The following is a 24,413-nucleotide window of genomic DNA, read 5'->3' as shown; positions in this document are numbered from 1 at the left end:
GGGCTCCGCGCGTGCTCCCAGGCCTGTCGGCGGCGCGGCCCCGCGGCCCCGCGGCCCCGGCGCGGCCCGGCCCGGCCCCCCGCCCCCCGCCGCGCCCGCCTCGGTGTGGGCCTCTGGCAGTCCGGACTCGTCTGGATACGTTTCCCCTCCTGTTGTACCAGATAAAGAACAGTTCTGAGGGCCGCCGCCCGGCTCGGCCGGCGGGTTCGCTGCCGAGCAGCCTCGGGCGCGGCGGGCGGGTGTGGGCCCGAGTCTGGACCCGGCCGGGGGGTTCAGGCTCGCCGTCAATCCCGCGATTGGAGTTGAAACTTCAGTCCTTTGATTTCTGTCAGGCTTTCTCTGAATACGTAGTGTTCCACACAGGAAGTTTCGTGACGCCCTAGGTCACATTCCTGGCCTACTTGGGTGCCCCACCCCCCGTGTTTTTCGGAGTCAGCTTGTGAAAGAACGCTTTGGCCTTCTGACTACTGGAGTAATTCACTGTAGTCCAAGATGCTGTGAGTTTAAGCTGGGACCACCGTTGAGAATAAAGGGTAATTGTTTCACTCCGCATTCTGCCACAGCAGAGAGGTCAAGGAACAAATTAGTATGCTGTTTCTTTTCTTGGCTTTTTCTTGAGGGAAAATTATAATTGGCAGGAGTTCGAGTTGAGATCAGGTAAGAGCAGTGGAGCTCGAGCGAGCAGTGGGTGTTGCAAGCGGGTTGTGATTTCACTCAAGCCTTGGAACAAAGTTCTCCAGGTAAAGTTACCCTTGCCATCTGGCTATTATTATTATTATTATTATTATTAATCCTAGTAGTCGAGGCTGTCCTGGTTTGTAAACAGTATTCAATTCCAGAAGTTCAGATCACTTCATCAAGTTTTACTTTTTTAGATGCGTAAGGATTTCAGATTTTATTCTGTAATACGTTCTTTTTGCGATTTTATATATTTTCAAAGTATGACAATATATTTCCAATTTTTCTCATTTAAATATATTAAGGACAGCGTATTTTGGAGTGAAAGATTTGTACATAACAAGGAATAGATTAATGAAACACTGTGGGCTAGTACAGTAGTGTGGGGAGTGTGTGTGTGCATTATTTAAAGGACTGAGTGATTTTCACGATCACCATCTATTATATTTGGGATTAAAAAGTTGCTATATTGAACATTGTCTTAATAGGACTTCTATAGCCCTGTGATCTTTTTTTTTTCTTGAGATGTGACTCATGTAGGTTAAGGCATATGAAATTGCTGATTCTGAAGTCAAGAATGGGTTGACTGTCATTTCATATAGTTCAACCCAATATAGTTTTTGGTAGGCAACATTTTCCTAAATGTATCGGGTGGATGACTGGTTAAGTTGTGTTAAAATTTTCTGGAAGGTTAATAGAATGTTTACATAATTGAGGTTCTTCCTCTAGCCTAAGATCTGCTAAGTGGTTTATTGGATTCCTTAGTTCCCTCCCCTCAGACAAACATGTTTGGATCTAATCTGCTCCAAACTTTTCTCAGTACTTAATGAATTTTCAGCGCTCACTGCCAAATTTTAACACCTTTACCTCTTTCAAGAAAGGGTTGTGTTCAGGGAGAAAGTTGGCTTATTTTTCTAGCTAGATATTGCATTATTGGTGCTTGTGCTGTGCTATGGAAAACAATCTTGAATACTTATTCTTTCTGGGTACCCGTAGAACAAATGACTCTACTAAGATAGAAGCCTGTGCTTTTTAAGTTAGTACAAAAACATTTGTCGTGGATATAGTCTAAGAATTGTTCTGACCAATAAGTTTATATTTCTTTACAGATCTAGAGTTAATGGAAGTGAAATATCATTTGTATTGTTGCACGACAAAGGATATTTATTTATTTATTTATTTATTTTAAAGATTTTATTTATTCATGAGAGAGAGAGAGAGGCAGAGACACAGACAGAGGGAGAAGCAGGCTCCCTGCAGGGAGCCCGACGTGGGACTCGATCCCAGGACTCCAGGGTCACGCCCCTAGTCCAAGGCAGACGCTCAACCGCTGAGCCACCCAGGGATCCCCGGATATTTTTTTTTTTTTTAAGATTTTATTTTATTTACTCATGAAAGATACAGAGAGAGAGAGAGAGAGAGGCAGAGACACAGGCAGAGGGAAAAGCAGTCTCCATGCTGGGAGCCTGAGTGGGACTCGATCCCTGGTCTCCAGGATCACGCCGTGGGCTGCAGGCGGCGCTAAACCCCTGCGCCACCGAGGCTGCCCGACAAAGGATATCTTATTAGTAGGTTATTTTTCCAGTTTATTTCAGACTGTTGGAGTGTGATCAGCGTGTGTGGTAGCAGACAGGAGACCCGGATTATGAAACTGGTGCTGCCACTTATGTGACCTGTGTGATACTTGAATGCTCTAGGCCTTCATTTCTTCGTTTAAAAAATGAGGTTGGAATAGAAATCCCTCAAACCTTATCTAATGTTAAATGTATAAGATGCTTTGAGCCATGGTGAAGTAAAGAACTAGCAAAGTGTTTCAGAAACTGGAAGGTTGGGACGCCCGGGTGGCTCGGTGGTTGAGCGTCTGCCTTTGGTTCAGGGCATGATCCTGGAGTCCCTGGATCGAGTCCCACATCCGGCTCCCTGCATGGAGCCTGCTTCTCTCTCTGCCTGTGTCTCTGCCTCTCTCTGTGTGGGTCTCTCATGAATAAATAAATAAAATCTTAAAAAAAAAAAAAAAGAAACTGGAAGGTTATAGAGACCTTCTGTTACCTAAATTGCTGTCCCTCCTATGTCTCTGTATCCCCATCCTTTTTGGCCAACTTCATTTGTAAATTAAGAAATGCAGACTAGTTATGATCGCACTGTTTATTACAAATTTTATTTCCTCTAACTGGTAGTTACTCCTTCCATCTATAGCTCTGCATGGAGAGTATTTTTCTCCTCTAACTTTGAAAATATGAACGCGTAAATAGCATTGGTTCTTAATCATTTTCTGGTTGTGGAGTCTTTAAAAAGTCTAATAGAGAAGTAGACTCTGCCTAGGAAGAAGCATAACATAGAGTTTAGAATAGATTTCCAGCTAACAATGTATCCCTTGCCATGACCTGCTTATATTCAGAGCTGGTATTAAAATTTGTTGTTTTGTACCATATCAGTTCCCTGGCTTTCTGACAAAGTACCTTTAATGACAAGGGTTATTGTAAGGATTAGCAATTATGTAAGAAGAACCGCTGGTTCAAACGTCTGGCACATTGTTACTGTCCAATAAATGATAGCCAATACCATTGTTATTTTATTATTCTGGTATTTTTACTACTACTAGTACTCTGCAAGTTTCTTTTGTTTTTGTAACTGAGTCTTTGTAGTAACTGAGCATGGATATATACCTTTTCCATTCTTAAAATACGAGTAACTAAATTTTTAGCGAAATCTTCACTTTTATGAATTTAAAAACTTAATGTTGGGGAGAACATTTTTACAAGTGCAATCTTAAGACTCTTGTTAGTGCAGTCACCTAACTCATGTTGGAAGTAAGCAAAGTTATAATCAAGAGGGTTCAATGTTAAGTAGAAAATCTATTTTACTTCTATGATGCTGGTTTCATTGAAAACACAAGAAAGGGAGAGTTAACCCTTCAATACAATTAATGACACCAGCTTTTTTTTTTTTTTTTTTTTTTAAGATTTTATTTATTTATTCATGAGAGACAGAGAGAGGCAGAGACATAGGCAGAGGGAGAAGCAGGCTCCATGCAGGGAGCCCGATGTGGAACTCTAGGAAGGCAGATACTCAACCACTGAGCCACCCAGGTGTCCCAGACACCGGCTTTTGAATACCAAAAGGCCATTATGTGTTGCAGTATACTATGGACAAAACAAAAAAAACCTCTAGCAACAAAAATTCATACTTTTTTTTTTTTTCATGTCAGACATCTGATAGCTATTTCCTTGATTTTATTAATGCATACAGGTCGATAGAACAGTCTTTTGTCCTATTGTAGGAGATAATGTGAAGGAAGATGGATTAATTTTATAAATTTAGGGCTTTAACAGAAACTTAGATTGTATTTTTGAATAGCTTCTAATAACTGACCCTTCTGCCTTATAATAAATAAATAATTCTGGGAGATATGAAATCTTAGAGTACTCATATGTGTCTTTTGCTATTATTTCATCTCTCATCTCTTTCTAGTTTCTTTACCATTTCTTAGGTTTAGTCCTTCTTATCTTTCACCATAACCATGGCAGTTGTCTTTTGTTAATTTTCTTGCTGGCATTTTTTGCTGGCATTAAAATGAGCAGTTTTTGTCAAGAATTCTTTCTTTATTTTTTTAACTTTTTATTTTTTAAGAAATCTTTTTTAAAAAAAGCTTTTGGGAGCTCCCTATTGCCTACTTTTTTCATTCACCCTGCCTAGCATTTGCCAGATTATACTTACTCTGGCTGTCTATTGTTTGGTCAGTCTACGCTTTCTGTTTATCAGTCTGCAGCTTTCTGTTTATACTTGAATTCAGAGTGGAGTATACATCAGATTTAAACAAAAAATTAGCTTGTTGCATTCCAAGAGACTTATTTTCCCCCCTTTTGTCCACATTACAGTATGATGTGTTGCTACTATTTTCTCACAAGGATACATTTATAGTTAAAAACCAAAATCAAGCCTAAATCTTTTTTTTTTTTTTAATTTTATTTGTTTGAGAAGAGAGAGTGACAGAGAGAGGGAGAGTACAGAGGAAGAGTAAGAGGGAAAAGAATACTCCCCGCTGAGCAGAGAACCCCACTTGGGTCTGGGTCCCAGGACCTTGAGATCATAACCTGAGCTGAAGGCAGATGCCTAACAGACCGAGCCACCCAGGCACCGTGAAACCGAAATCTTTTCACACTTGAGAATTGTGTAGAGGAGTATGGGGAATATATTAAGGAAACTTCTTTGTTCTTGGGATTCTTTTATTGCCTTCCAATAATTTAATTCCTCTCTGTATTTCTGCAGTGAGACATTATTCTTGTGAGCAGACCTACATCAGCTATTCTTACCTGTGTCTAATTTGTGACAAAATATAATCATGAATGTTTTGCCAAATGGTTAGAGAAAAGACAAATTTCTAATCTGTCTTTTAAACATCTCTTTTAGCCTGCTCTTGAGGTTCACAGATGATACTTTCGATCCAGAACTTGCAGCAACGATAGGTAAGCCTATGTTTAAAAATTCAATAGAAATACCACGTATTTTCTAGCCTTCAGTCTTTTATCTAATTCCTTCTACCCTCCCTCTCACCACCTCATTGCTTCCAAGTCTGTTGAATTATTTGTCTTTAAAAGCTTAGCTTTGGTTTCATTAAGTTTCTGGAGCCTTTGTAGCTCTCACCAAGCAAAAATGACTTATTTGTTGTTTCATGACACTTGGTTAGCACTGTGGGTATTATGATTATGATTAATCTATACATACATTTCTTTCTTGTACTATGGATTGTCTTTTACTTAGCAATTATCTGAATATTTATTGTATGTCGGTACTGTCCTAAGGGTTGGGGTTGTAATGATGAATAATATAGACTTGGTATCTATCATCATGGACCTAACGGTATCACTTAATACTAGAGTGTGTTAATATTGTGTTTTTAGTGTTTGCAATAGTATCCTGCATAATTCTGAACTCAACATGTTTATTGATATTAGTTACTAAAGATTCTTAGGAGCAGTAATATTTAAATGCCTTTTTAAGATGAGATTTAGATCTGAAAGTGGTTTGCCACATTAGCTTACTAGAATATAAGAGAAGATTGAGCTAAATATTTTGGTGTATCACATGTTTAGGGAGTAGATGACAATATAAAGGTATTAAGAGACAGCTTGCAATGTGAAAGAGCTGAGTCAGAGCAGGATAGTAGCCTTGGCTCTGCCTTGAACCAGTTGGCAAGATCTTGAGGAAGTCCTATAACTTCAATGTTTCCACCTATAAATGGAGAAGTTTTGTTGAGAGATAATACATTTTTCTTACAGCTCTAAAATTTCATGATCTGATGAGTAGAATGTATTAAATACGATCCTAGCATTATTATTAGGGAAAATAGTTTCTCTTAACTGGGTTTGTTTTCATTTATTATGTTCATTTATTCGTGTTCATTTATTTATTATGTAGGTTTTTTTCCCCTTTCTTTCAAATGCTGAATAATTTCATACTTAGAGAAGTGTTGTAAAAAATAGTACAAGACTTCTTGTATGTCCCCAGATGTTAATATTTATCACATATGCTTTATCATGCTCTCTCTCCACACAACTTTGAATTCAGAGTAAAATTACAGAAAGCTCTCTAAATACTTCAATGTGTATTTCCTGAGTGAACTAGATACAATTTTACTGTATACAGACAGATTTCATTAATTGTCCCCCTAATGTCTTATTTAGCAAAAACAAAAAACAAAAAACAAAAAACAAAAACAAAAACTCAAAACTATTTCTAGTCAGGATCCAGCCCAGGATCACAACTGAGTTTAGTTGTCATTTCTCTTCAGTGTCTTAATCCGGGCAGTTCTTTGGTCTTTCTATGTCTTTTATGGCCTTGACATTTTTGAAGAGTACATACAGGTCGATAATAATGTAGAAATCCTTCAGTTACATCTGTCAAATATATCTTTGTTGTTAGATTTGGGTCATGTATTTTGGCAGGAATTGCAAAGTGCTTCTCAGAGCATGGTGTATATTTGTACCATTATTGGTGATGGGACTTTGGTTACTTAAGGTGATATATGCCAAATTTCTTTAAAGTATCATCCTGTCATTCTGTGGTGGTTGTCAGATGCTGATTTTTTTTAAAATCCCATCATTCCATCTACATTTCTTACTTAGAATTCTGCCAGGAAGAGGTTTTGTTTCTTCAGTATAAACTCCTAGTGCCTCTAAATGTTTAGTAAGTTATACCAGGCATTACTTAGCTTTTGTGTGGCATATTAATATTTACAGGTTTACATTTATGTGTGAAAAGAAATCACTTAAAACACTAGTAATTTAGGGATCCCTGGGTGGTGCAGCGGTTTGGTGCCTGCCTTTGGCCCAGGGCGCGATCCTGGAGACCCGGGATCGAATCCCACGTCGGGCTACCGGTGCATGGAGCCTGCTTCTCCCTCTGCCTGTGTCTCTGCCTCTCTCTCTCTCTCTCTGTGTGACTATCATAAATAAAAACAACAACAACAACAAAACAACAACAACAACAGAAAAAACACTAGTAATTTAAAATCCACTTTAATTTGGCTTTGCTATATTATTTGTTCCTTTAAAAAATTAGTTGTAAAAAAAAAAATTAGTTTTAAAACTTCATTTCACTCAGTACATGCCTCACAGTGGATGGCGAGGAGAAGAGTAGGAACTGGCAGGAAAATGAATTTGCCTAGAGTTAAAATTGTACTAAGGGAATGATCAATATACAATGTAAAGGTATCTCTTCATTTTAAACCCAAATGAAATCTGGGAACTTGGACATGACAAATTATGTATTGTCTTTATTTTTAAAAAGGCTTTGTCTGCTTTAAAAACCAGTACTATGATTGTGGTATACTGATTAGATATACATAATTTGTTTCCCAAATGGACCCTGGGTCTTGAAAAGTATCTTTTACGTTTAGACATCAGATTATTTTCTGCTTTAGTTATAACTAATACACACATGAGTTTTTAAAATAAAAACAACTCAGTTGCTAATGGCCCTGTAAAAATTAATGTTTTGTGGAAAGTTAGTATTTTACGTAAAGTAGTAAGGAAAGCACACCTCTATCTTTCAGTAATATAGTGAGACATTCAAGTTTCTATCTTGTATAAAATATTCTTTTATTTATTTATTTTTTAAAGATTTTATTTATTTATTCATGAGAGACACAGAGAGAGAGAGGCAGAGACACAGGCAGAGGGGGAAGCAGGCTCCATGCAGGGAGCCCAATGCAGGACTCTGTCCCAGGTCTCCAGGATCACGCCCTGGGCCAAAGGCAGATGCTCAACCGCTGAGCCACCCAGGCGTCCCTAAAATATTCTTTTAACATAATTGTTGGGTTTTGAGTCTGAGGATGGTACAGTAAAGCTGGCATTTTTTTCTTCTGCTTTCTGGCAGTTACCCAAAATAACAACAAAGAGAGGGAAAAAGTAAAACACAAGCCCCATATTCCACTGAACTAGAAGAAAGCTAAAAACCCCAGGCCACAAAATAGGTGGAATGGCTGCCAAAAGCAGTAGCATAAGCAGGATGCATTTGGGAAGAAGAAGGGTGAGGATGCCACAGCTGCAGAGCTTAGAACCAGCCAGAGATGCTTCATGAATCTGAGAGGCCCACCTGGAGATGCAAAGCCTAAATCCCTTGTTTGCAAAAGCAAAATGGTTTTTTAAGCTAATGTCAGGGGTTTCCCTGCACCTGGTTTGATTCTCAGACTCAAAGGAAGAGGGGAAGCCAAACAATCACAGGAACAAGCCATTTTTGCATTTGTCCCTATCTGTAGCAGGAGGGGAAGGGATGTCTTTGCATTGTGAAAACTTCAAGGCTGCCTGTCTCCATTGGCTGTTGAGAAGTACAAAAAGAACAAAACAAAAAACCCTACATGATTCTCCTATAACACCCTGAATCAAGACAAAGTTTTGCTGGTCAGGAATTGGAACCACTATAGCCTTCTGCATGAACCTCTTACAAATAGCTTTTCCAAAACAACCTTACCTCTAAAGATGAATTATCAAAAGGATTTCAGCTTAAAGCCCCTCCCTTCCCATTCAAGAATCAAAAAGGAAGAAAGCAGAAAAACAAGGAAGAGTTGAAGAATACTCAACAGAAAAAAATATTTCTGTAAAGGAAATGAAAATCATGCCCAGCTGTTTTGCTCTGAATTTGAAACACTTTTTGAAAGTACTTACCACTGAGAGCACAAAGCAATGATATATAAGAAGAGGTCAGGGAAGAGATAGTGTGACTGCATGAGAAAATGCAATGTAAGCTGAGCAGAAAGAAAAATAAAGAAAATAAAACCATCACTGAAATAAAGGTGAAATTGGAAGGATCACAAGGGACAGTAGAGACTGGAAAACAAAATAAAGCACAATAGAAGCTAGAAATGGAAAAAGTGGGTAGAATTTACCAAAATGAATAAAGACGTTAAAACACAGAAAATGATGTGGAAATCAGGAAAAGAGGAGAAAAATTTCCTTGTTCTAGGTGACCTTTGAGCATGAAAAATGCTTTAAGTAATACTTATTTCAAATTAAAAAATTAGAAAATTTATTTATTTAAATTAGAAAATTTAAAGCAAATTCTTTTTTTTTTTCTTTTTTAAGATTTTATTTATTTGAGAGAGAGCATGTGCACACACAAGTAGGGGTAGAACCAGAGGGAGAGGGAGAGAAAGAAAATCTCAGGCAGGCTCAGGGAAGAGCCTGGCTTGGGGCCTGATCTCATGACTCTGAGATCATGACCTGAGCCAAAATCAGGATTTGGATACTTAACCAACTGAGCCACCCTAGTGTCCTGAGGAATATATTTATTTAATTGTTTGAGAAATTGCTTCATTTCTTTCCTACCCCCCTTCCTACTTTTCTTTTGGTTTATTTTGTTAATTTCTTAAGATAAGTGTTAAGTTCCCTTCTTTTTAGTCCTTACTCAGGGTGTCCTCTAAGAACAAGTACCCCATAGGTTTTGGTAGGGTGTATTTCTTTTCTCATTGCTCTTTGGATATATTTGAAATTTTTGATTCAGAAATTCATTTGTTTTTTAATTTCCAAGTTATTTTGTAGTCATTTGATTTCTTCTTTATTGGATAATGATATTTGTTTGGAATAAGACCATCCTTCCCTCTGCCAACCCCATGTCCATCAGCAGGAGTCAAGTTGGAGTCTTCGGAATTCAGCCAGCTTCTGACAAGACCTTTCTCAACCCTACTCTTTTCTCTCCAAATATTTTTTTTGTCTTGCTGTTGCTTGTCTCTCTGTAAGTAGTCATCACAAAAAGCCCTGGACTCCCAGATTATTCTTCATCTCCCAGACTTTAGTCTTCATAAGGTTTTGTATGTCATTTCTCACCCCCTTCCCTTCCTTCTCAACTCTTAAAACATATTTACTCTGTCCTCTGGGGTAGCAGAGAACCTACCTTTTTTTATTGTTGATACTTTTAAAGTTTGTAAACTCAAATTTGAGGAATCTAGGTTGTCATAATATTTTCTCCATTGGATCCTTAAGCTTTCGTAGTATCCCTCTTGATGTCTCCCTACCCTGATATTCTCTACTCCCTCTTCTCCCAAAATAAAGTAGCAGGTGAAGCAGGAATTTTTATATTTCTTGATGAGAAGGGGGAAACCTACTTAAAGAGGTTAAGCTCTTGTCTATCTAGACCTCAGTAAGAGAGCTGAGACTAAATCCACCTTCCTAACCTCTAACTTGGTATTCTTTTAATCACAACATAGTAATACAGAAATAAAAAGAATCAAGCACAAATTTGAATGGAATGTTAAACATAAGGAAGCAACAGAATTAAATTAAAAAATTGATATATTTAATTAAATGTCAATAGGTCCAATTCTCCTAATAATTTAATTGTCAGATAGAGTTGAAGAGTACTTAAAACAAATAATGAAAGGTTGAAAAAAAAAAAGAGTAGGCCAGGTAAGTGCAAGCACTACAAAAGCAGAGGTGGTAATATAATGTAGTTTAAAGTAGAATTCAAGGCTAATGCACTGGATATAATGAAATAGGACAGTATGTAATAATGAAAGGCCCAATTAATTCCTAACAAAGTAGCTGTAACAGTTATAACAAGTAGGCACCAAACCTAGATGCTCTTTGTGACAGCAAAATTTGTTCAAAACATAAAGAGTAGTTGATGAAAATACAGTTACTTTAGGAGATTTGTTACATCTCTTTCATACTTAAGTAGATCCCAAAGACATAAATGAGACCATAGGGAAATAGAATAACACAATCAACAAATTTTATTTATTTATTTATTTATTTATTTATTTATTTATTTAACGATTTTAAGGAATCCTACACCCATTTTGGGGCTCAAATGTGCAACTCCAAGATCACGAGTTACATGTTATATTGACAGACCTAGCCAGGCACCCCTCAATCAACAAGTCTTTTTTTCTCTTTTTATGTAAGATTTACTGTGAGAGAGAAAGAGAGAGAGTCTGGGAAGGGAGGGGCAGAGGGGGGGAGAGAGAGAGAGAGAGTCTTAAGCAGACTCTGCTGAGTGCAGAGCCTAACGGATACAAGGCTCCATCTCACAATCCTGAGATCATGACCTGAGCCAAAACCGAGAGTTGTTTGCTTAACCATCTGGGTCAGGAAGGACCCCCAGTCAACAAATCTTTTAGACAAGGAACTCATTACTTCAAAAGCCCACGGGACAATTCTACAAAATCAGTCTTGGACTTAGTATCAAATCATAAATCAGTACAAAGTAGGGATTTTATAATACATGTCTCTCTTATAATTTATTCTTTCAGAAAATATTTTTTATGTGTTATCTTCCTACCATATGAGTAGAAGTGGGTTTTTTTTTTTAATTACCATACAGTAAAATTGGTCTTTATTTGGCATTTTGATATTTGATATTGGCCAGTTTTTTGAATTTTAACATGTATTATACAAATGTATATAGTCACTTATTAACCACAGTGAGGATATTAAGCAGTTCTATCATTCCAAAAAACTAACTAGTGTCTTTTTAGTCATACATTTTGCCTGCCTCTACCTCTGGCAACCACTGGTCATTCTTCATCAGTATAATTTTATCTTTTTGAGAATGTAATATAAATTGAATATATTCAAATTTTTCAGGCTTTTTTCACTTAGCTTACTTACTGCTTTTGGGTTATATCCAAGTTGTTGATGCCAGTAGTTTGTTTCTTTTTATTGCTCAGTTGGTTATATTCCATTGCATGGATGTTTCTTTCTTTTTTTTTTTTTTTTTTTTAAGATTTTATTTATTTATTCATAGAGACAGAGAGGGAGAGGCAGAGACACAGGCAGAGGGAGAAGCAGGCATCATACAGAGAGCCTGACGTGGGACTCGATCCAGGGTCTTCAGGATCACGTCCTGGGCTGCAGGCGGCGCTAAACCGCTGCGCCACCGGGGCTGCCCTGCATGGATGTTTCTGAGTTGATTTATCCATCCACTTATTATAGGACATTGGATTGTTTCCAAGTTTTGGTGATTATTAGTAAACCTGTTATAAATATTGAAGTGCAGGATTTTATATGAATATTAATTTTTATTTCTTTAGAGTAAATGGCCAGTAATAGTATAGCTGGATCATATGGTAAATGCATGTTTAACTTTGGAAAATAGTTCATCCTTTTTTTTTTTTTTAATTTTTATTTATTTATGATAGAGAGAGAGAGAGAGAGAGAGAGAGAGAGAGGCAGAGACACAGGCAGAGGGAGAAGCAGGTTCCATGCACCGGGAACCCGACGTGGGATTCAATCCCGGGTCTCCAGGATGGTGCCCTGGGCCAAAGGCAGGCGCTAAACTGCTGTGCCACCAGGGATCCCCATCCATTTTTTAATAAAGTGATTGTATCACTTTACATTCTCACTAGCAGTATTTTAAAATTTTACATTCTCACTAGCAGTATATTAAAATTCCTGTTTCCACATCCTCACCTGTTATATTTAGCATGATCAGACTTTAAAAATTTTAACCATCCTAATAGGTATGTATGTATTGGTAATCTCATTATGGTTTAATTTGCATTGTCTAATGACTAATGATGTTGAGAGTCTTTAAAGTTCTTATTTGCTGTCTGTTGATCTGTTTTGAGTGTATGTGTGTGTGTGTGAAGTTTATAAATCTTACTCGTTTTAATTGTTTTGTTCTTATTGTCGAGTTTTGAGAATTCTTTACATATTCTGCATATGAGTCCCTTATTACATAATATATGCTTTGCCAGTATTTTCTTAGTCTGTGGCTCCTCTTGTCATTCTCTTAAAAGTTATTTCTAAAAGCAGAAGTTTTTTATTTTGATGAAATGCAGTTTATCAATCTTATGAATGATGGTTTTAGTGTTGTATCTTTTGCTTAACAGAGGGTTGCAATGATTTTCTCTATTTTCCTCTAGAAGTTTTATAGTTTTATGTGTTACTTTAGGTCTGTGATTGATTTTGAATTAATTTTTGGATACAGTGTTAAGCATAGGAATCGAAGTTCTCTTTGTTTTCTTCCTTCTCCCCTCTTTTCTTTCTTATATGTTCTAAAGCCATTTGTTGAAAAGACTGTCATTTCTGTACTGCATAGCTTTTGTACCTTTGTAAAAACAGTTGTTTCTATAGGGTGAGTCTATTTCTGGACTCTGTTCTGTCCCTTTAATGTATTTGACTTTATGTCAGTGCCTCCCTGTGTTGGTTTCTGCAGCTTTATAATGGATCTGGAAGTCATGTATTGTTGGTCTACCAGTTTAGTTACTTTTTTCAAAGTATTCATTCTTCAGGTTCCTGGAGTTGCTTAGTCTGGATTATTATTATTTTTAAAGATTTTATTTATTTATTTGAGAGAGTGTGCACACAGCAGGGGGAACATCAGAGGGAGAAGGAGAAGCAGGCCCCCCTCCCAACAGGGAGCCCCATGTGGGGCTTGATCCCAAGACTCTGGGATCATGACTTGAAGACAGATGCTTAACTGACTGAATGGATTATTACTTAAATGCAGTAGAATTCATTTTGGGCATGAAATTTTTTTTAAATGGAAAGGTTTTTAACCATAGATTCAATTTCTTTGATAGATGCAGAACTCCCCAGTTATCTATATTTTTATTGTGGTAAAATATTCATAACATAAAATTTACTGTTTTTAAGTTTACAGTTCAGTGGCAGTAAGTACATTTGCATTGTTTCACAGCCTTCACCGCTATCCAATTTCAGAACTTTCTCATTACCTCAAACAGGAGGTCTATACCAATTAAACAAAACCTTCGACTCCACTTTTCCCTCAGCCTGTGGTAACCTTTATTCTACCTTCTGTTTTTATGAATTTGCCTATTCTAGATACCTCATATAGGTACAATCATACAATATTTGTCCCTTTGTGAGTAGGGACATTTAGCATAATGTGTTCAAGGTTCATCCATGTTGTAGCATATATCAGAATTTCATTCCATTTTATGACTAATATTCCATGATACATATAAGCCGCCTTTTGTTTATCTGTTCATCTGTTCGTGGACACTTGAGTTGCTTCAGCCTTCTGTTGTAATACTGCTATACACATTGTGCAAGTATCTGTTTGAGTTTCTGCTGTCACTTTTGGGTATATACCGACGAGTGGAATTGCTGCATGATATGGTAATTCTGTTTTTAGCTTTTTGAGGAAACATAAAACTATTTTTCACAGTGACTGTACCATTTTACATTCCAACCAGCAAAGTACAAGAGTTCCAATTTCTCTATATCCTTGTCACCATTTGTTATTTTTCATTTTTTAAAATAGCTATCTTAATGGATGTGAAATATAATATCTATGTGGTTTTTATTAGCATTTCCCTAATGGATAATGATATTCAGCATATTTTCATGTGCTTATTGGCCATTTGTATATATTCTTTGGAGAAATGTCTATCCAAATCCTTTGCCCATTTTTGAATTAGGTTATTTTGTTATTGTTGTCGTTGCGTGATAGTTCTCCATATATTGGGATTATACTAATCCTCTATCTGCTGTATGTTTTGCAAATAGTTTCCACTCAATGGGTTATCTTTTCATCCTTTTGATGGTGTCCTCTGATGCACATAGTTTGTAAATTTGATGAAGTCCAGTTTATCTATTTTTGTTTTTGTTGCCTGTGCTTTTGGTGTCATGTCCAAAAAATCATTGCTGTATTCTGTCATGAAAACTTTTCCTCCTATTTTTTTCTAAGACTTTTAAAGATTTAATTTTTACATTCAGGTATTTCTTCATTTTGTGTTAACTTTTGTGTATGAAAGAAGGTAAGACTCCAGCTTCATTCTTTTGTATACAGATACTCACTTTTGCCAGAATCATTTGAAGATGCTGTCCATTCCCCGTTGAATGGTCTTGGCACTTTTGCTGAAAATCAATTGGCTTTATATGTTAGGGTTTATTTCTAGGCTCTCCCTTCTGTTCCATTGGTTTAAATGTCCGTCCTTACGCTAGTACCATCTGCTTTAATTATTGCAGATATGTAGTAAGTTTTGAGGTTGGAAAATGTGAGTCTTCAGTTATTGCAGATATGTAGTAAGTTTTGAAGTTGGAAAATGTGAGTCTTTAGACTTTATTCTTCTTTTCCAATATTGTTTTGCTATTTAGTACTACTTGCTTTATATAAATTTGAATACCAGCCTTGTCATTTCTGCAAAAGAGTTGTTGGGATTTTTATAGGGATTGTGTTGGAGCTGTAGATTGTCTTAGGTAGCATTACCATCTTAACAATATTAAGTTTTCCAACTCATAAATACAACATGTCTTTCCACTTATTGATGTCTTCTTTAATTTCATTAAACAGTGTTACAATTTGCAGCTTTCAGTGTGTAAGTCTTAAAAGTCGCTGGTTAAATTTATTCCCAAGTATTTTCTTTTTGATGCTACTGTAAATGGAATGGTTTTTTAAAAATATTCTTTTTGGATTGTTCTTTGCTAATGTATAGAAATGCAGACTTAATTTTTGCATGTTGTTTTTTTGTATCTACAAATTTGCTGAATTCATTTATTCTAACAGTTTTTTGTTTTTGTTTTGTTTTTTAGTTTGGGGCACGTGTGTATTAGGATTAAAAGTAGGATTTTCTGGGCAGCCTGGGTGGCTCCGTGGTTTAGTGCTGCCTTCAGCCCAGGGCCTGATCCTGGAAACCCGGGATGGAGTCCCATGTCGGGCTTCCTGCATGGAGCCTGCTTCTCCCTCTGCCTGTGTCTCTGCCTCTCTCTCTCCCTCATGAATAAATAAATAGAATCTTTAAAAAGAAAAAGTAAGATTTTCCTGGGGGGCAAGATGGTGGAGGAGTAGGGTCCCCAAGTCACCTGTCCCCACCAACTTACTTAGATAACTTTCAAATCATCCTGAAAACCTATGAATTTGACCTGAGATTTAAATAGAGAACAGCTGGAATGCTATAGAGAGAAGAGTTTGCACTTCTAACAAGGTAGGAAGACAGAAAAAAAAAAATAAAACAGACTCAAGTCGGGGAGGGGACCCCGTGAGGAGACTGCTAAGGGGTGCAGTGAAAGCCTCCCGGGACAGGAAAGCCCAGCCCTGGAGAAGCAGGAACTTTAAAAATCCGACTGGATTCTTCCTGAACAGAAAAGCGCTTAGAAGGGAAACTGGGCCGAGCCATAGGAGGGACAGTGGGGCCTCAGGTTCCCAGGGTCACTAATAGGGGAGGTGCACTCGGGGGAGAGCGCCACACACACTGTGGGCCAAGCTCAGTAAAGGGCTGGAGTGCGTGGCCAGCGGGGCCTCGGGAGGAAGCTCAGGCGGCGGCTCCGGGCAGAGGGTGCTGCGCCCTGCTGCTTTTGAGAGCCGTGGCCTCAACAGTGCGATTCCAGCAACATGGATCCCAGGGCGCCGGGGGACACAGCCCAGGATCCTGTGTTCCTCCCGGGACAAGCAGAGGCAGGGAGGACACAGGACAGCAAGGATTGTCCTGCCCCTGGGTGCCCCCAAGCTGTGCAGATCAGCGTCCCCACCCTGGGAACATTCAGGTCCCTGTGGACTGGAAGCTGCAGTAGTTACTGTGGGAGCTGACTCCAGAGCTAGAAGGCAGGTTGCTGCCAGTCTTGTCCTCTTGGTGTCACCCTGTGCCTGGGACGAAGCGCGCCGTCAGGGAACAGGGGCCTCAAAGGATGAACAGCTCCCAAAGGCCATGCACCTGGCAGGGGGCGGGCAGCTCCTCCAGGTGCACACACCTGAGAATCATCCTAGCCCACCCCTCCCATAAAAGACCAGCTGGAAGGACAGGAGAGAGGAAGTTCTTGACCAAGCAGCGCTGGAAAGCTCCAGGGGAAGTCGAGGGATTTACAGTATATAGAACCAGAGGATATCCCTCCTAGGTTTTTTTTATTTGTTTGGTTTTTGTTTTTTCTTTTTTTCCTTCGTTTTTTCAGTACAACTCGTTTTTAGCCACTCTATGCTGAGCTAAATGACTAGAAAGAACTCACTACAAAAGAAAGAATCAGAAACAGTATTCTCTCCCACAGAGGTACAGAATTTGGATTACAATTCGATGTCAAAAGCCAATTCAGAAGCACAATTAGCTACTGGTGGCTCTGGAAAAAAGCATAAAGGATTCAAGAGACTTCATGACTGCAGAATTTAGATCTACTCAGGATGAAATTAAAAATCAATTAAATGAGATGCAATCCAAACTGTAGGTCCTAAGGACGAGGGTTAATGAGGTAGAAGAAAGGGTGAGTGGCATAGAAGACAAGTTGATGGCAAGGAAGGAAGCTGAGGAAAAAAGTAAAACAAAAGACCATGAGGAAAGGTTAAGAGAAAAAAATGACAGCCTCAGAAGGAAAAAATCTACATTTAACTGGGGTTCCAGAGGGCGCCGAAAGGGACAGAGGACCAGAAAGCATATCTGAACAAATCATAGCTGAGAACATCCCTAACTTGGGGAGGGAAATAGGCATTCAGATCCAGGAGATAGAGAGATTCCCCCCCTAAAATCAATAAAAACCATTCAAAATCTCAACATTTAACAGTGAAACTTGCAAATTCCAAAGATAAAGAGAAAATCCTTAAAACAGCAAGAGACAAGAGATCCCTAACTTATATGAAGAGAAATACTAGGTTAGCAACAGACCTCTCCACAGAAACCTGGCAGGCCAAGAAAGGCTGGCAGGATATATTCAGGGTCCTAAATGAGAAGAACCTGCAGCCAAGAATACTCTATCCAGCAAGGCTCTCATTCAGAATAGAAGGAGAGATGAAGAGCTTCCAAGATAGGCAGAAGCTGAAAGAATATGTGACCACCAAACCAGCTCTGCGAGAAATATGAAGGGGGACTCTGTAAAAGAAAGAGGAAGCCCAAAGAAACAATCCACAGAAACAGGGATTGAATAGGTATCATGATGACCCTAAATTCATATCCTTCAGTAGTAACTTTGAATGTGAATGGGCTTAATGATCCCATCAAAAGGCGCAGGGTGTCAGACTGGATAAAAAAGCGAGACCCATCTATTTGGTGTCTACAAGAGACTCATTTTGACCTAAGGACACCTACAGCCTGAAAATAAAAGGCTGGAGAACCATTTACCATTCAAATGGCCCTCAAAAGAAAGCAGGGGTAGCTATTCTCATAGCAGATAAAGTTTATTCCAAAGATTGTAGTAAGAGATGAAGAGGGACACAATATCATACTTAAAAGATCTATCCAACAAGAGGACCTAACAATCCTGAATATTTATGCCCCTAATGTGGGAGCTGCCAAGTATATCAATTAATAATCAAAGTAAAGACATACTTCAATAATAATACACTTACACTGGGAGACTTCAAGACGGCACTTCTGTAAATGACATATTTTCTAAGCACATCTCCAAAGAAACAAGAGCTTTAAATGATACACTGGACCAGATGGATTTCACAGATATTTATAGAACTTTTCATCCAAACACAGCTGAATACACATTCTTCTCAAGTGCACATGGAACTTTCTCCAGAGTAGATCACATACTGGGTGACAAATCAGGTCTTATTCGATACCAAAAGATTGTGATTGTCCCCTGCTTATTTTCAGACCATAATGCTTTGAAACTTGAACTCAATCACAGGAGGAAATTTGGAAGAATTCAAACACATGGAGGTTAAGGACCATCCTGCTAATCGATGAAAGGGTCAACCAGGAAATTAGAGAATAATTAAAAGATTCATGGAAACTAATGAGAATGAAAATACAACTGTTCAAAATCTTTGGGATACAGCAAAGGCAGTCGTGAGAGGGAAATACAGTGCAATTCAAACATCCCTCAAAAAAATTGGAAAAAAAACCCTCAAATACACAAGCTAACCTTGCACCTAAAGAAACTGGAGAAAGAACAGCAAATAAAACCTACACCCAGCAGAAGAGGGTTAATAAAGATTCGAACAGAACTCCATGAAATAGAGAGCAAAAGAACTGTAGAACAGATCAACAAAACCAGGAGTTGGTTCTTTGAAAGAATTAGTAAGATTGATAAACCATTAGCAGCCTTATTAAAAACAAAGAGAAAAGACTCAAATTAATTAAATCCAAATGAAAAAGGAGAGATCACCACCAATACCAAGGAAATACAAACGATTTTAAAAACATATTATGAGCAGCTATATGCCAATAAATTAGGCAATCTAGAAGAAATGGATATATTTCTGGAAAACCATAAACTACCAAAACTGGAACAAGAAGAAATAGGAAACCTGAACAGGCCATTAACCAGAGAGGGAATTGAAGCAGTCATCAAAGCCCTTCCAAGACACAAAAGTCCAGGGCCAGATGGCTTCCCAGGGGAATTCTATCAAATGTTTAAAGAAGATACAATACCTATTGTACTAAAGCTGTTTCAAAAGAAAGGGATGGAATACTTCCAGACTTGTTCTATGAGGCCAGCATCACCTTAATTCCAAAACGAGAGAGGGACTCCACCAAAAAGGAGAATGATAGACCAATATTCCTGATGAACACAAATGCAAAAATTCTCAACAAGATACTAGCCAATAGGATCCAACTGTACATTAAGAAGATGATTCACCATGACCAAGTGGGATTTATCCCTGGGATGCAAGGCTGGTTCAACACTCATAAAGCAATCAATGTGATAGATCATATCAACAAGAGAAAAAAACAAGAACCATACGATCCTCTCAGTAGATGCAGAGAAAGCATTTGACAAAATACAGCATCCACTCCTAATCAAAACTCTTCAGAGCATAGAGATAGAGGGAACATTCCTCAGCATCTTAAAAGCCATCTACAAAAAGCCCACAGCAAGTATCATTCTCAGTGGGTCAACACTGAGAGCCTTTCCCCTAAGATCAGGAACAAGACAGGGATGTCCACTCTCACCACTGCTCTTCAACATAGTACTAGAAATCCTAGCCTCAGCAATCAGGCAACAAAAAGACATTAAAGGCATTCAAATTGGCAAAGAAGAAGTCAAACTCTCCCTCTTTGCAGATGACCTGATACTGTACATAGAAAACCGAAAAGCCTCCACCCCAAGATTGCTAGAACTCATACAGCAATTTGGCAATGTGGCAGGATACAAAATCAATGCCCAGAAATCAGTGACATTTCTATACACTAACAATGAGACTGAAGAAATAGAAATTAAGGAGTCAGTCCAATTTACAATTGCACCCAAAAGCATAAGATACCTAGGAATAAACCTAGCCAAAGGGGTAAAAGATCTATACCCTATAAACTACAGAACACTTCTGAAAGAAATTGAGGAAGCCACAAAATGATGGAAAAATATTCCATGCTCATGGATTGGAAGAATTAATATTGTGAAATATTAATTTACACATCTAATGCAATCCCTATAAAAATACCATGGACTTTCTTCAGCGAGTTGGAACAAATCATCTGAAGATTTGTGTGGAATCAGAAATACCCCGAATAGCTAGGGGAATATTGAAGAAGAAAACCAGAGCTGAGGGTATAACAATGCCGGATTTCAGGTTGTACTACAAAGCTGTGGTCATCAAGACAGTGTGGTACTGGCACAAAAACAGACACATAGATCAATGGAACAGAATAGGGAATCCAGAAATGGGCCCTTAACTTTATGGTCAAGTAATATTTGACAAAGCAGGAAAAGACTATCCGCGGGAAAAAGGACAGTCTCTTCAATAAATGGTGCGGGGTTTTGCATCAGTATTCCTCTTGGTTATTGGTCTGTAGTTTATTATATTATAGCATTTTTGTCGGCTTTGGTAGGTATCAGAATAATGCTAGCTTCAAAGGAACACTTTGAAGTGTTCCTTTCTCTTCAGGTTTTTTGAAAAATGAGGATTGGTGTCACCTCTTTGAACGTATGGTGGAATTATCAGTGAAGTCATGTAGTCCTGAGCTTTTCTTTGTTGGGACTTTTTGACTACTTATGGGTCTCTTCAGATTTTCTTTTTCTTGGTAAGTTGATTTTGTCATTTGTATGTTTCAAGAATTTGTTCATGTAGGTTATCCAACTTGTTGGTGTATAATTGTCCATAGTATTCTCTTATAATATTTTTCTTCTGTAAAGTTAGTAATAATGTCCCCCACTTTCATATCTGAGTTTTGTAATTGGAATCTTCTCTTTTTTCCTTAGTCCAGTTAAAAACTTGTTAGTTTTTTTGATCTTTAACAATAAGAATAATAATAAAAACCCAGCCCTTTTGTCATGGATTTCTCTATTGTGTATCTGTTCCCTTTATCTTTTATCTTTGTTTTGATTTTCATTATTTCCTTCCTTCTGTAGCACTTAGTTTCCTCTTCTAGGTTATTGATTAGGTTACTGATTTGCGATATTTCTTCTCTTAGAATATATGTGTTTATAGGTATAAATTTTCCTCTTAGTACTGCTTTTGCTACATCTCAAATTTTGGTATGTTGTGTTTTCATTTGTCTTGAAATATTCTCTCATTTTTCTTAAGATTTTTTCTTTGATGTATTAGTTGTTTTTTAAAAGGGTATTTTAAAATTTGCACATTTTTGTGAATTTTCCAGTTTTCTTTCTATTACCAATTTTTAGTTTCATTCCATTGTGATAAAAATATTTCATCGATTTTAGTCTCTTAAAATTTATTAATACTTTTGTTGTATACAATATATGGTCTGTCCTGGAGAATGTTTCTTGTGCACTTGAGAAAACTTTATTCTTTTTTTTTTTTTAAAAGATTTATTTATTCATTCAGAAAGAGCGAGAGAGAGGCAGAGACACAGGCAGAGGGAGAAGCAGGCTCCATGCAGGAAGCCCCATGTGGGACTCAATCCCGGGTCTCCAGGATCACACCCTGGGCTGCAGGCGGCGCTAAACCGCTGCGCCACCGGGGCTGCCCAAGAAAACTTTATTCTAATGTTACTGAGTAGAATGTTCTATTGGGTCTTACTGGTTTGTATTGTTCAAATGTTCTGTTTCTGTGTGATCTTCTGTCTGGTTCTATCCATTATTGAAAGTGGTATATTAAAATCTCTGACTAATAGTCTGTTTCTCCCTTCAGTTTTGTCAATGTTTACTTCACATATATTGGGAACTTTGCTCTGGTGCATATGTTTATAATTGTTACATCTTGATGAATTGACCTTTTTATCTCAATATATTTTGTCCTTTCTCTTTTGTAATAGTTTTTAACTTAGTCTATTTTGTCTGATATTAGTATAGCCACTCCTATTCTTTCTTGGTTACTGTTTGCGTGGAATATTTTTATCTATCCTTTTACTTTAAACTTATATGTGTCTGTAGCTTGAAAATGAGTGTCTTATAGACAGCATATGGTTGGCTCTTTTATATATATTTATTTATATATTTATGTATTTATATATATTCTGCTAGTCTCTGCCTTTAATGTAATTACTGGTAAGGAAGGATTTATTACTGACATTTTGCTGTATGTTTTCTTTGTGTCTTACAGAGTTTTTGTCCCTTATTCCTCTATTGCTGCCACCTTTTGGGTTTAGTTAATTTTTTATAGTGATGTTTTGATTTCCTTTTGTTTACATTCCTTAGGTATTTTGTTCATGATGTATTTCTTTTTGAGTAAATTCAGGTGGTTTTTAATCTTTGAAGGAAATTGACATTTCATCTGAATTGTCAGTTTTTTGGGGGGCATGAACTTTGTAACATTCCCTCTAAAATCTGTAATGATGTGATCTTTCTCATTCTTTATAATGGTAATTTTTGTGTATGTTTCTCCTGATCACTTAGGCTAGAATTTATCTGTTTATTGATTTTTTTCCCTCATAGAACCAGCTTTTTTGTTTATTGATTTTTTTTTAATGGTTTTGCAGTTTTCATTTTATCAGTGTCTGCTTTGAACTTCATTATTTCTGTTCTTCTGCCTGTTTTCTATTTGTTTGCTTTTTAAATTGTCTTAATTTGGAAGCTCAGGTCATTGATGTGAAATGATCTTTTTCTAATATGGTCACTTAGTTCTATAAATTTTCCTGTAAGTATTGCTTTAGTGACGTCCCACAAATTTTGATAAATGTTTTTCTTTTCATTCAGAATACTAGTTTGAAAAACTTCCTAATTTCCCTTAGAGCAATTTGTTATTGTGACCCTTAGTATAGTTTTCTTCATGTTTCTCTGCTTAGGGTTCATTGAGCTTTTTTGATCAATAGGTTTTACATTTGATTAATTGTGAAAAATTTGAGGCCATTATTTTTTTAGATCTATCTTTTGACTTTCTTTCCACCTTCTTTTTGTCCACTATCATTGCTTGCCTATTCGACTACTTGGAATTGTCTCATATCATGGATGCCTTCTCATTTTCTTTGAATTTTTTCTCTCTTAACTTTTGGGTAGTTTCTGTTGCTGTCATCATATTCACTTATGTTTTCTTCTACAGTATCTAATTTTTGTTACTCTCATCCCATGTATTTTACATCTCAGACATTGTCATTTCATCTCTTGAGTTTGATTTGGGTCTTTTTAATCTCTCATGTCTACTTAACTTTTTCAACATGTGCTATATAGTTAAAATAGTTTTTAATTTCCCATTTGCTAATTCTAACATGTTTGTTAGTTCTCAGTTTCTGTTGATTGTTTTTCTCCTTTTGACATGGCAGGTGATTCCATTGATATGTTCTAGTTTTTCACTGACAAATAGCTCTTTATGATATAGTTGATAATATTTTTGGTAAACTTTCATGTTTCATTTACTGCCTGTCTTAAAAGCTTTATTGACTATGATGTCTAGTTTTAAGTAAAATAACCTTCATAAAATGTGCCTAAAAAAGAGATTACCTTAAAAAAAGTGAATTAAAAATCATTTTAAAAGTGTAAGCCCAAATGAATGACAAGAAAAAAGCCAAAATGGCCATTCAGTGGATATTGTGATTTATAATAAAAAATATATATTTCGTTCATGGCACAGACCTTTTAAAACCCTTTGATTTTCTTACCTGAACAAAGAGATGTCTTTTGTTTTTCATAACTATCCCCTTTCAACCACACCGGAGTTTATGTTAGTCCTGTGACTTCTGGAAAGCCTCTAAAGGTGGAGGCTCTTGCCTGAGGAACCAACCATGTGATTGGAGGACTGGGATTTTCAATCCTACTCTTTCCTCCCCTACCCCAGGGGAGGGAAGAGGGATGAGGGACAGGAGATTTTGTATGGTTTCCAAAGGCCAATGATTTAATCAACCATGCCTAAATAATGAAACCTTTGTAAAAATGCTAAGTTTATGGGTTCTGAGAGTTCTTTTTTGGCAAACACATGAAAGTTCTGGGGAGATGGCATACTTGGAGGGGACATGGGAGCTATGTGCCCTTTCCTTATACTTTTCCTTATTTATCTCCTCCATCTGG

At 37.4% G+C, this 24,413-nt stretch overlaps 1 protein-coding gene across 1 annotated transcript in view; it reads left to right on the top strand.

Annotated features, from left to right (window-relative positions):
- RAB18 (RAB18, member RAS oncogene family) overlaps nucleotides 1-24,413 on the top strand; it is a 39,554-nt gene that overhangs the window by 425 nt on the left and 14,716 nt on the right. The window contains exon 2 of the mRNA XM_072825596.1: nucleotides 5,089-5,144. Coding sequence (XP_072681697.1) covers nucleotides 5,089-5,144 — 56 coding nt within the window. The remainder of the gene's footprint in view (nucleotides 1-5,088; nucleotides 5,145-24,413) is intronic.

The sequence above is a fragment of the Canis lupus genome, chromosome 5 (genome assembly GCF_048164855.1).
Source record: "Canis lupus baileyi chromosome 5, mCanLup2.hap1, whole genome shotgun sequence".
Lineage (NCBI taxonomy): Eukaryota > Metazoa > Chordata > Mammalia > Carnivora > Canidae > Canis > Canis lupus.
Note: the sequence above shows the minus strand (reverse complement) of the source record. Positions and strands in the feature narration are given on the sequence as shown.